Source organism: Melospiza georgiana, chromosome 22 (genome assembly GCF_028018845.1).
Source record: "Melospiza georgiana isolate bMelGeo1 chromosome 22, bMelGeo1.pri, whole genome shotgun sequence".
In the NCBI taxonomy this organism is placed as follows: domain Eukaryota; kingdom Metazoa; phylum Chordata; class Aves; order Passeriformes; family Passerellidae; genus Melospiza; species Melospiza georgiana.
The window spans coordinates 10,531,390-10,544,801 of NC_080451.1; the positions used below are offsets into that span (position 1 = coordinate 10,531,390).

Sequence of the window (13,412 nt, forward strand, 5' to 3'; positions counted from 1 at the left end):
GCTGTGAGTGTTTCTTTGGCAGTGTCTTAGCTGGTTGTTGTGAGCAATAGTCGAGGAAGCAATCAGCAAGTATACTGCCCTAGAAGTGCTGCACATTGTTGGGCTTGGGCAGGAGCTGCAGCGGTGCCACGGGATGCCAGTGCCCCACAGAGGAGAGGAGGAGCAGGAGAAGACGAACTGCAAGTTTTGGTCTTTATTTGTCCTTCCCGAGTGCCTCTGGAGGGCTCTGCTGCACCTTTCCTATGCAGAGCTCTCCTTTTGCTGCCCCTTTCCTGTGCAGAGCTCTCCTTTTGCTGCACCTTTCCCTGCATCGGGGCTGTCCCATTCCTGCCCCTTTCCTGTGCAGAGCTCTCCTTTTGCTGCCCCTTTCCCTGCATCAGGGCTGTCCTGTTCCTGCCCCTTTCCTGTGCAGAGCTCTCCTTTTCCTGCACCTTTCCCTGCATCAGGGCTGTCCTATTCCTGCACCTTTCCCTGCATCAGGGCTGTCCCTTTCCTGCCCCTTTCCCTGCATCAGGGCTGTCCCATTCCTGCCCCTTTCCTGTGCAGAGCTCTCCTTTTCCTGCCCCTTTCCTGTGCAGAGCTCTCCTTTTCCTGCCCCTTTCCTGTGCAGAGCTCTCCTTTTCCTGCACCTTTCCCTGCATCGGGGCTGTCCTATTCCTGCCCCTTTCCCTGCATCAGGGCTGTCCTATTCCTGCCCCTTTCCCTGCATCAGGGCTGTCCTATTCCTGCACCTTTCCTGTGCAGAGCTGTCCTTTTGCTGCCCTGCCCTTGTTCTGTTCCAAATCCCTTGCATGAAGCACCTGCAGTGGTTTATCACGACCTTCCTCCACCCTTTGGCTCTCGTTCTCAGCTTTTCTGTCTCACCTGTGCTGAAACCACACCTGTGGGCAGCCCCGTCCCTTGCACAGGGGATTGGGCTGGCACTAAATCTGTACCCCAAAATTCCTAACATTTGGCCTGTTTTCTAACTACTGAATGGAAGAGGTGCAGTCCATACCTTGCTGTTATAGATAATGAGAATGTTGGAGAAATATCGTTGAAAATTGCACAGAGATCAGAGCAAGGGCACCTCTTTGCATTCTGTGTGAATGCCCTCTGCCACCCCTCCCTCCATGCATGGCCAGGTCCTAAATGTCACTTTTGCTGTTTGTTGGTGGCGTGCTCTGTTTCGTTGTGGAATGCACAATATTAATGTCTTAATTTTTCTCCACACAGCCGCAGCGTGAAGTAATATCTCATATTAATCCCCCTAATTTAAATTTGAAATTAATGACTATCACAACACTCTGAGCATCCTTTAATCCATTGATTGCTGCTGGCTGGGTTCCAGCAGTGCCACTAATTACATTCTGCCTGGAAAAAAAAAAAAAATTCTCATTGCTGGTGGCTTTTCTTCTGAGGGCTGCTGGCTGGAATTCCTGTGCCACCTCTGCAGCCCGAGACACTTTTTGATGGTCCAATCACAGACACACTTGATGCATTCTACAGCAGCGGATAACTATTACTTACATTTTGGTTTCCTTCTCCTCAGAAGGAAAAAATCCCAAGAGAGGATTTTTAGTGAAAGGATGGCTGCGACACGGGGGCTGGGGATGGGACAGCAATCCCTGTGCCAGCAGTGACCTCTGCTGGGGCTGGGCTGCCTGGGGACACTGGGAGTGCTGTGCTGATATGCAGAGGTGCTGTGGGCTCTCAGCGTTTTAAAATTTTCATTTAAAAGCCCCAATGCATATGACCAGGTTCCCAGTTAATGGAGAACTCTGCCTCAGCCCAGCTTCCTACCCAGCTGCAAAGTAAAACCTTGTTAAAAAAAATAAATTAAAAGGTTATATCAGTACATTCTGCCTCACTGAGGAGGTAAATTTGTGTAGTTACAGCTCACCCAGTGCTTTATAAGATGCAGAGTGCAGCCTGTGTGTCAGAAAGGTCTTTTAGTAGTTGGTGGGGTGAATTCCAGTCATTAAAAAAGATTTTTCTGTGTCTTCTCACCAAATACCATGTTGCTTCATCTCCCTGTGCTGTAAAAAGCAAATGAAGGCGAAATTCTGAAAGGAGAATTTTCATTGTGTGCACTGCTGTGTGACAAACCACTTCCTCAGATTTTTTGTTCCCCAGCTGTAGACAATGCTGCCTTTGAACTGAGATGTGTCTTTGGGCCCTTCCCAGATATTCCTGGGCAGCTGCAGATTCCTCGGGGCTGGAGGAGGAATTGAGAGGAGGATTTGCTCGGGCAGAGGCAGCTGCTGCCCTGCAGGGAGCAAGGAGGGGACAGCAGTGCCACAGAGATGCTGCATGTGGAGCTGCTGGGAGAATGGGAGGCCACGGGGACCTTTAGTGAGAGTTGTTTGCCTTTTGTCACTCAGTTTAAAGCACAAACTCGGAGTATGGCCTGCTGCAGAGCGGTGACTTCTGTGTGCAAACTCCCCATACTCCTATTTTAGAGAACAGGGAGAGACCTGGCAGAAAATCCTCTGCTCTCCTATTTCTGATTGTTCAGGCAAAGATCCATTTCTCTGGGTTTTAGTTCAACAGCTTATGATGCCCTGGCAAGCCACTTTTTAAAGAATATTTTAGAATATCTGAATCACAGCCACAAGTCGGTGGAAATGCAAGTTCTGGATTTATCTTGGTTCTCTATCTGGCAAGACTTAATTAAGCTGTGTTCTGGAGCCTCATCCATCACCCAAAATAAAAGCAGCACTCACCAGGCAGGGTGTTTGCTGATGTGGTTTGTCTGGATGTCTGTGGTAGGTTGGGCTTGTGCTATAAAAGTGGGGAAAAGGGAAACCAGGAGGAAGCCAAGAATGTGTGAGAGCAACAACTGGGAATGCAGCCCTGACAAGGCTTTGAGGGTGATTTTTTTGAGGGGTCAGATGGTTGCTAAAGAAAGCCTGCAATAGTGATAAAGTTAAAAGAGCTGTTGGTGTCAGATTGTGTGCAGGGCAAATGCAAACTGCTGCAGCTTCCTTTTTCTATAAAGAACATGCAGGGGGCATCGCGCTCCGAAATAAATTCCTAAAAGAGTAAAGGCTGCTTGACTGAAGTTTAACCGAGTGGTAATTAATGTGTGTTGGAAGAAGGTCTTGTTTCCAAAGGCAGCAGTTTGTGTGTAAATCAGTGAACAAATCCCGGTGGCTCCGGCTCAGCAAGGAGAGCTGTGCGCTGTCCTTGGGCAGGAGGCGTCCGTGGCAAAGGAAGGGGACAGCAGCAGCAGCCCGGGGCTTTGTTCCTTGTGCTCCCGGGGCCGGGGCGGCAGTTTTGATTGAAAGAAGAAAAAAGGGGAAAAAAAAAAAGGGGGAAAGGGTTTTCTGCGCTGCGGGGCTGCGGTGGGGGCGCTCCGTGCGCCCCGGCGGGAGCGGCTCCCGATCCTTGTCCCGATCCCCGTCCCCGTCGTTATTCCGATCCCGGTCCTTGTCCCATTCTCGGTCCTTGTCCCGGTCCCGCTCCCGGTCCTTGTCCCGCTCCCCGTCCCGCTCCCGGCGGGGATTCCCTCGGCCCCGCGGGGGCCGGGCCGCTCTCACATGACGGCGGGGGCGGGCCGGGTCCCGCCGCTCCCGGGGCTCCCCTGCGGCTGCCGCGCCGCCTCCGCGGCCGGTGCGGGCTCCGGGAGAGGGCTCCGGTCACGGCGGACACAGCGCTGCCTTCCCGGCCGGTGCGGGCTCCGGGAGAGCGCTCCGGTCACCGCGGACACAGCGCTGCCTTCCCGGCCGGTGCGGGCTCCGGGAGAGCGCTCCGGTCACTGCGGACACAGCGCTGCCCTCCCGGCCGGTACCGGCTCCGGTCACCGCGGACACAGCGCTGCCCTCCCGGCCGGTGCCGGCTCCGGTCACTGCGGACACAGCGCTGCCTTCCCGGCCGGTGCCGGCTCCGGTCACTGCGGACACAGCGCTGCGGCCGGACCGGACCGGACACTCCGGCAGAGCGCGCCCGACCCGCGGGGCTGCATCGGACTGAACCCCCGCTGTCCCCTCGCTCCATCCCGCTGTCCCCTTGCTCCCTTCGCGGTGCCCTCGCTCCTCTCCTCTGTCCGCTCTGTCCCCGCTGTCCCCTCGCTCCATCCCTCTCCATCCCGCTGTCCCTCGCTCCTCTCCTCTGTTCCCCCCGCTGTCCCCCCGCTGTCCCGGCCATGCCGTCCCCGCTGCCGCCCACCCGGGTGCCGCTGGCGGAGCGTGTCCCGGTGCTGCTGTCGTGCGCGCTGTCGTGCGCGGGCTCCGCGCTCCTGCTCTGCTCCCAGGCGCTCTGGCCCGAGCTGCGGACGCGCCCGCGGCAGCTGCTGCTGCACCTGAGCCTGGCCGACCTGCTCTCCGCCCTCTCCTACTTCTACGGCGTGCTCAGGGACTTCCAGGGCACCTCGTGGGACTGCGTCCTGCAGGGAGCCCTGTCCACCTTCGCCAACACCAGCTCCTTCTTCTGGACCATGGCCATCGCGCTCTACCTGTACCTGAGCATCGTCAGGGCCTCCCCCGCGGGCCAGGGCTTGCTCTGGGGCTTCCACGCCGTCAGGTGGGTGCTGTGTGCTGTGCTGGGCGTCCCCTGAGTCTCTGTCCTTTCCTTCTCCTCCTCTTCCCCTCAGATTCCTTTTGAACAGGGATTTTGGTGTCTTTAAGCTAACCGACCCTGCTTGTTTCCCCTTTCCCTTCCCAAGTGAGCAGTTGGAGACGTGGAAAAGCTGGAGGTTTTTTTTTTGTTCAAGGTCACTTAGGAAAATCTCTGGCAAGTTCTGATGACTGGAAATCCTGGCTTGGCTTTCCCTGCGCTCTGATGTTGTAGAAATAACATAACAAACCCTGTGTCCGTGATACCTGCCTGCTGCTGCCCAAGCTTCTGTGTTTGGGATCTGTTTCCACAGGTCCCCAGCTCCCCTGTCAGCCTGGTGTGCGGATCCTCCCCTCTGCCCAGGCAGGTTGCTGTAATACCACACTCACAGGAAAATGTTCCTCACATGTGGGGAAACTGCCGGGGAAGCGCTCTGAAGCTTGTTTTGGCATGTTTGATTGAAAGCAAGACAAACCAGTCCACAGCGTAGCTTTATGTCTCAGTTTCTGCTATTTAGGGCACTGGTTTTCCACATCATGTTTAGTAAAAGCTTTCATTATGCAATTGGAGCTTGTGGAATCATGTGCTGTGTCCACGCTGAGCAAAACAGTGATCCCTTAGTCCCCCGTGCTGCCAAGCTTCTGTAATAAATTATAAGAGCAGTGATCTGCTTTAAAAGGGAATAAATAAAAAAAAAAAAAAGCCCTCAGGACAAGTAGAGAATTTTCTTTGGTTTCTTAGTCAAATATTTGACACTTTTTAGTTTCAAACAGTAGAGCTGAGTCCAGGTGAGGATGGGCAGGGAGGCTTTGAGGCTGAGGGTGAGCCAGGGCAGGGAATTTCAGTCCTGGGATTGCTGCTGGTGAGGGGCTGGGGGGCTGCACAGGGCCCTGGGCTGTTGCTGGAGCTGGGCAAGGTGCCCTGCAGGAGAATTAATAACGGGATAGTAATGAGAATTAATAATGATGTTATCCCATCTCCAGCAAAGCAGAGTTGCACTCTGAGAGCTGTGATGAGGATGGGGTGCTGCTAAAGAGCCACGTGTTGCTAAATGGATGTAAAACCCAAGTCTGGCTCCTTCCTGGGCATCCTGGCTCCATCAGGCACATCAAAGGGCTCAGGCAAATCTGGCCTCGTTGTAATTTTCCTGTCTGCTAATTGCCTGTGTGGCTTTTGTCTGCGCTTCAGTTTCTCCATCTGGTTTAGTGCTCCTCAGCCTTGTCAGCTACCGAGTGTGGAGAGAAACAGAGGCACTGAAACAGAGCTGGCTGCAGTCTGTGCACTCCCAGAAAACTGGAAAAGTCCTGGGAGGGAGAGAGATTGCTCTACCCCGGCACAGAGGGAGAGATGCTCTGGGGGGGTTTGTTCAGTTTATTTTCAGTTCTTCACAATGAAAATGAAATGCCATCTTCAGTCCTTGCTATTGATCAGCACCATCTGCTCTGTTTAAAGGCTGTTGGGCACCTGTGATCAGGTTCTGCTTTGCAAATGCCTGTTGTGTGCAGAGCCAGTGTTTAAAGGTGTTTCTGCTTTATGATGTGTCTGAGAAGCCAGAGACAACAAGTGAGGACGTGTTCTGTGCCCATCCCCTCGTGACACATCACCCTGCCTTCCTTCCCCGCGCCTTTGTAGCTACCAGAGAAATTAAATTCTGAATATAATCCTTGGGGATGGAGCTGGCTAAATACACGTTGGAAGCCAGGACCTGGAATTTTCCTGAGGGAATCAGGGTGTCTCAGCGGCTCAGACCCGTCAGGCAGGTTTGTGCCACAGGGATTCCTGTGGGAGCACCTCCACCGATGCCAGCCTGCAGAGCTGCACCTCTGCCGTGCTTCTAAACCTGCTGAGCTCGGAGAGCGAGCCTGCAGCCAGCTCTGGCAGCCCTTAGGCAGCTGCAGAATGTCAGCTCTGGCAGTGCCAGTGGCCAGGCTGCCTCACTGCTGGAAAACATCACCTTTGTTGGGAGAGAAATTCATCCAAACTCGGGGTGAGGAATGCAGCAGGCAGAGCCCACCTTGGGGTTGTTTCCTGCTTGGCTTTTGGTGCCAATTGCTGACAATGTTTTGAAGGGTTTTCATTTAATGATCAGGCTGTGCAGATCATTTTAGCCATAAATATATTACTTTTAAAAATCTATAACATATGCATGCTTATATATTAAAATATATTAAATACATATATATGCATGGTTATAAATGTGCGTATATATATTCATGTTATATATTAAAATATGTTTTCTATATATATACACATTTATAACTATCTATAAATGTATCTATTCTATCTATAATGCACATCTATTCATGTTATATATTAAAATTATGTTATATATATAAATACACATTTATAACCATGCATATCTATTCATGTTATATATTAAAATATATGTTTTATATATATATATATGTGTATATATATATATATATATATAACATGAATAGATGTTCCTCCTGGACTGCCTGGGACGTGCAGGATTTTTCCCTCCTCACAAATTCCTGTCCCAGAAGGAGCTGCCTGCAGGCAGGATGGCTCCTTGGCTAACCTGTGCAGGCAGGTGACAGCAGCTCACCTGCTTGTCAGAGCCCTCAGGGGGGAAAAGCAGTGCAGCACAAATCAAAATGTGCTTATTGGGCAATCTGACCCCAGAGAACCAGGGCAAGTCCAGCTGAACGCTGCTGGAGCTGAAGGGGCCTCGCCTTGCCTTGCTTTGGTGTGGCTGTGCAGAGATCTTCTGGGCTGGAGGATGTTTTTATTCACAGATCACCAGGAGCTGTGTTGGAGGAATAAATGCTGCTGTGTCCGCCTTGCAGGCTGGGTTTCCAGCTTTGCACAGGAATGGGGAGTCACCTTCCCTTCTCTGCCAGTGTTTGCAGCCAGGTGTGCTGTGGAGAGGCCCAGCTACAGAACTGCTCTTTGGGGTTTAGGGGGATATTTCTGCTCTCTGTTATCTGGGATCCCTTTTATTCCAGTGCTCACCCACACCGTGGATGACGATCTGTCCTGGTTCAGTTCCTGCCCTCCCAGCTTAGTGAAAGCCCTGACATTTGGCAGCCCTCCTGAATCTGTGGAGCTCCTGAGAACAACCAAACCTCCACTCTCGGTTCTCCTTTCCAGCTGCTGACATGGAGCTGAATTCACAGAAATGTCTGATTCCTTCCTAGCTCCTCTCTGATTTCCCTTTGTTGGTAATACTTCTGCCTGGTGTCAGTGTTAAATATCCATCTGATCCCAGAATATTCCAGTGAAATTAACTCCTGTTAATGCAGCAGTTTTGTTCTTCCTCTCCCCAGTTTTCTCCTGAAGGTTTTTAAGTCCCTTTCTCAGTGGTGAGTTGTTTCCTCTGTGTCTGTGCTTACCCTGTCCTGCCTTACATCCACACTCCATCATTTCACCTGGTTTTATCATCATTCTTTTGCAGTTTCAGCTCACTGATGAGATCATTATTTGTAAAATCGTGTAAAATTAGTTTCTCCATTCACTTCCTTTTTCTTGCTGCCTTTGTGCCTTTCCATGGTTTCTTTTAGGAAGTGCCATTTCTCTGTAATTCTCTACCTTAGTGCAGCAGAATGAGAGCGGAATGCCTTTGCATTTGCAGTTGTTTTCTGAGAAACCCCCAGTTTCACCAAAAGGGCTCCTGGGCTGTGTGGAAACTTTCCTGGTGGTGGTGGTGACGTTTGGGATGTTTTTAGAAGCCTGCTCTGATAACAGAGTGGGGAGGGCTTCCTGCAGCACCCCTGTCCTTAAATAACAGCCCTGGCTTGGAATAGCACTGCCTGTTCTGAGCTGGGCCTGAGACAAAATGTTCCACACGGGCTGCACAGTTGACTCTGAAGGTTTTTACAGCCTTATATTTATATTTGCTTGTTTTGTCAGTAGGTGAATCCAGACATTATTTCAGGGTAGGAAATGGGGTATTTTTGAAAGCTAATACCATGGGATTATCTCTGGTGCTGCAGTTGGAGTTTCAGATAATCTGGTCAAGGCAGCTGCTCTTTGCCCACCTGGTCTGGAATCTGATTTTTGGGGGCAAGATCCTCCCCATGCTCCCTGCAGCTGCTCCAGGCTGTCAGGGGAGGGCTGTTTGAGAGGAAGGCAGTCATGGGTTTGTTTTCTGTGCACCTGGGAGAGAGGAGGGCAGTGCTGGAAGCTGGGGTGGCACGGGGCACACTCAGATGCAGGTCACACACTCAGCTGGGTGCAGGGGACACACTCAGATGGATTCAGGGGGCACACTCAGCTGGGTGCAGGGGACACACTCAGATGGATTCAGGGGGCACACTCGGATGGGTGCAGGTGACACACTCGGATGGGTGCAGGTGACACACTCGGATGGATGCAGGTGACACACTCAGCTGGGTGCAGCTCACACACTTGGATGCAGGGGGCACACTCAGCTGGATGCAGGGGGCACACTCAGCTGGGTGCAGGTGACACACTCAGCTGGGTGCAGGGGACACACTCAGATGGATTCAGGGGGCACACTCGGATGGGTGCAGGTGACACACTCGGATGGGTGCAGGTGACACACTCGGATGGATGCAGGTGACACACTCAGCTGGGTGCAGCTCACACACTTGGATGCAGGGGGCACACTCAGCTGGATGCAGGGGGCACACTCAGCTGGGTGCAGGTGACACACTCAGCTGGGTGCAGGGGGCACACTCAGCTGGGTGCAGGGGGCACACTCAGCTGGGTGCAGGTCACACACTTGGATTCAGGGGACACACTCAGCTGGATTCAGGGGGCACACTCAGACGGATTCAGGAGGCACACTCAGATGGATGCAGGGGACACACTCGGATGGATGCAGGGGACACACTCAGCTGGGTGCAGGGGGCACACTCAGCTGGGTGCAGGTCGCACACTCAGACGGATGCAGGTGACACACTCAGATGGATGCAGGTCACACACTCAAATGGATTCAGGGGACACACTCAGATGGATGCAGGGCACTCCTGTGGTGGAATTTCAGTTTGGGCTGCTGGGATTCCTCTGCCCTTCCTCACGGTTTCTTGAGGGCAGCCCAAGCTGCTGAGTGACTTCATTCCAGTGTGTCACCACAGTTATTTTTTTTCTAAATGCTTCCCTGTATTTGCCTCTGCCATCAAGTGAGAAGCCAAAGTCACAGCTCCAAGTTTTGAGGATGTGGCTCCTCTTTGCTTTCTTAGCTTTTTACTGTTGCTCCCAGTACTTTTCCCTGCCTCTTTGTCCTTCAGAAATCGTATTTTTGCTCCCAAAATACTGACTCCATCTCCACTTAAAAGCAAAGCAAGAAAACACACCACTGGCAGAATGAAGTTGTGGATTTCTTTGAGTGCAGAATTTTGAAATGGGAAGGTGAGACTTGGCTGCTTGTGCTCTGAAAGCTCAGGATCAGCTGGCTGCAGGAAAATCACATTTTACAGTGCCCTGGCCTGTGATTGTGTTCACAGGGGTTTTTGGATGAGGAAAGAGATGGAGATCTGACTCCATGTTTCAGAAGGCTTGATTTATTATTTTATGATATATATTACATTAAAACTATGCTAAAAGAATAGAAGAAAGGATTTCATCAGGAGGCTGGCTAAGAATAGAAAAAGAAGGAATGGTAATAGAGGTTTGTGGCTTGGACAGAGAGTCTGAGCCAGCTGTGACTGGCCATTAATTAGAAACAAGCACACCAGACCAATCACAGATGCACCTGTTGCATCCCACAGCAGCAGATAACCAATGTTTACATTTTGTTCCTGAGGCCTCCCAGCTTCTCCTAAGGAAAGGATGTTCCATAAAGCGTGTCTGTGTGACAGCCCCTGCCTCTGGCACCATTTCCTGGGGTCTGGGGGCTCCTCCCTGGCTCAGCCCCCTCTCTGTGTGTCCCCCCAGCTGGGGCGTCCCCCTGGCCATCACCGTGGCTGCTGTGGCCCTCAGGAAGATTGGCTACGACGCCTCCAACGTCTCCGTGGGCTGGTGCTGGGTCAACCTGGACGCCGAGGACCGGCTGCTGTGGATGCTGCTGGCAGGAAAGCTCTGGGAGATCCTGGCCTATGTCACCCTGCCCGTGCTCTACCTCCTCATCAGGAAGCACATCAACAGAGCTGTGAGTATTTCTCCTCAGGAAGCACACTAACAGAGCTGTGAGTATTTACTGGGTGGTCCTGTCCCCCCACACTCTGCATTTCTTGCTCCTTGCCCAGGCAGGAGGGGTTCACAGCTCTGAAACGTCCCTGATCCAGCAGCACCATCACACAGTGACTTAGCACAAGCTAAGAATGCAAAAGCCCTTTGAAAACGAGCAGGGGGTGTGGGATGCTCATGAGGGAAACGCTACAGTAAGAATTGAAACAGAATGTGAAGGACAAACTCAGCTTTAATCAGTTTTCTGCAGTTCCACTTGTACCAAGGTTGGAATTCTCAAGCCTCAGTGCTTTCAGTGTCTGCAGTGGTAGTTTGTGTTTGTGGATGTTATTTTGTCCTGCATTTGGGAGCCCAGGCACTGGATGGCTCTGGGCTCCACACAGGAGACTCGCTGTCCTGGCAGGGTTTGGAGTTCAGAGTTCAGTTGCTCTGTTCCTTGAGAACACAGAATCCAGGCATCTAGGGCAGCATTTGCATTACACACAGATCCAGATGAGAGTGGCAGAGGGAGCTGCACCCAGACATTCCTTCTCTCTCAGCTGGGTTAGGGAAAGGCCCACGTGTGGGTGGGTGTCCTTCTGGAAATTCTGTGTCTGCTTGCGGTGGTGGTGGGGATGAGCCCAGCCCTGGTTAGGGCAGGATCCTGCAGATGATTTGGGAGGATGAGGTGATTTTCAGCAGCCCTGAGCGCCCAGGGAAGGGAAGGGAAGCTGGGGAGGGTTTGCTGGTGCCTGTCAGCATCACCTGGCGTGCAGCAGGCAGGACACGGCGTCCCAGGCTGGGCACAGACAGCAGCGTGAGCTGCTGGAAACCTGAGCGGGCTCCTGCCCCTGCCAGGACTGCTGGGGATGGGCTGGGACAGTGCTGGGCACGCTGCTGTCCCTGAGCAGGGCTGGGACAGTGCTGGGCACGCTGCTGTCCCTCCTGTCCCTCCCCGGTGCTGGGGACATTGCTGTCCCTGAGCAGGGCTGGGACAGGGCTGGGCACGCTGCTGTCCCTGAGCAGTGCTGGGCACGCTGCTGTCCCTCCTGTCCCTCCCCGGTGCTGGGCACATTGCTGGGGCAGCTGGCCCCGCTGTCACCGGGGATCAGAGCGGCACAGGGAGCTGTCACTGCTCGCCTTCAGCAGCAATGCCGCTGTCCCCAAGGGCAGACTGTGCGCCCTTCAGTGCAGCCCTGCTCTCCTCCTGAGGGTTCCGTGGCTCCGGGCAGGGCCCTGGGGCTGTGCCGCATCTACAGCTCCTGCTCACCGCTGTCGCTGTCGCTGTCCCTGTCGCACAGCACGCTGCCCTCTCCGAGTACCGCCCCATCCTGCCCGCAGCCCCGGCCCTGCGGCCCCGCGCCAGCCTGGCGGACAAGAAGCTCATCCTCATCCCGCTCATCTTCATCTTCCTCCGCATCTGGAGCACGGTGCGCTTCGTGCTGACCCTGTGTGACTCCCCAGCCGTGCAGAACCCCGTCCTGGTCGTGCTGCATGTGAGTGTTTGCTGGGAATGCGCCCCTGGGCAGGTGTGGTGCCCACCTGGGCACCTGGCTGGGCACGTTTGGCGCATCCCCGGCTGGGGCAGGGCAGGGTGGGAGCTCCCAGCGCGGCTCCTCTCGGTGGCACCGAGTGTGGCAGGAGCAGCTGCTGCCCCCAGGCGATGCCGGGCTGCAGCAGAGGCAGCAATGCAGCGGGAGCTGCTGCAGCAGCATCTAGTGGCTGCAGAGGAAAGCTGCACCGGCGGGGATGGACAGGGGGATGTTGGACGTCTGTCCTCCAGCCGGGCTCAGCCTGTGCCTGCCCTACACCGGTGCCGCCACACAACGGCTCCCGGTCTGCTCTTGGGTGCTTTTTGGGGAAAAATCCCTAATTTCTGAGTTCCTTGTCCTCAGAGGGGGTGGCCGCGGCCCTGCATCAGCTGTGGCAGGCGTGAGCTGTTCTCTGGGGTGCCCCGGGGGCATCCCTGCTCATTGCTGCGCTCCTGCCCTCGCAGGGCATCGGGAACACGTTCCAAGGAGGAGCCAACTGCATCCTGTTCGTGCTGTGCACCCGGGCGGTGCGGGCGCGCCTGCTGGCCCTGCTGTGCTGCAGCCCCTCTGCACGGCTGCCCTGGCCTGGGCAGGGCCCCCCCGGGCCCTGGCAGCGCCCCCAGACCCGCGGGGACGGCGACAGCGACGGGGACAAGGACAAGGACCTGGATGTGCCAAAGCCGCTGCTGCCCAGCACCTGAGCCGGCCCTGCTGCTGCTGCTGATTCCTGCTGCCACGGTAATTGCTGTGAGCCTTTCTTCATCCCAGGGCAATTGCTGTGAGCCTCTCTTCATCCCAGGGCAATTGCTGTGAGCCTCTCTTCATCCCAGGGCAATTGCTGTGAGCCTCTCTTCATCCCAGGGCAATTGCTGTGAGCCTTTCTTCATCCCAGGGCAATTCCAGTGTGAGCCTCTCTTCATCTCAGGGTGATTGCTGTGAGCATCTCTTCATCCCAGGGTAATTGCTGTGAGCCTCTCTTCATCTCAGGGCAATTCCAGTGAGTCTTTCCTCCTCCCATGGTAATTCCAGTGAGCCTTCCTTCATCTCAGGGCAATTCCAGTGTGAGCCTCTCTTCATCTCAGGGCAATTCCAGTGTGAGCCTCTCTTCATCTCAGGGCAATTCCAGTGAGCCTTTCTTCATCTCAGGGCAATTCCAGTGAGCCTTTCTTCATCTCAGGGCAATTCCAGTGTGAGCCTTTCTTCATCTCAGGGCAATTCCAGTGTGAGCCTTTCTTCATCTCAGGGCAATTC

The 13,412-nt window shown here is 53.9% G+C and overlaps 1 protein-coding gene across 1 annotated transcript; it reads left to right on the forward strand.

The window, feature by feature from the left end:
• The first annotated feature begins 4,126 nt into the window (after positions 1-4,126).
• On the forward strand, positions 4,127-12,862 carry GPR157 (G protein-coupled receptor 157). Its single transcript, XM_058039164.1, has 5 exons — positions 4,127-4,503; positions 10,399-10,612; positions 11,931-12,125; positions 12,626-12,727; positions 12,776-12,862. Exons 1-5 carry the CDS (start codon positions 4,127-4,129, stop codon positions 12,860-12,862), a joined length of 975 nt encoding a protein of 324 aa, XP_057895147.1.
• Positions 12,863-13,412: the final 550 nt, after the last annotated feature.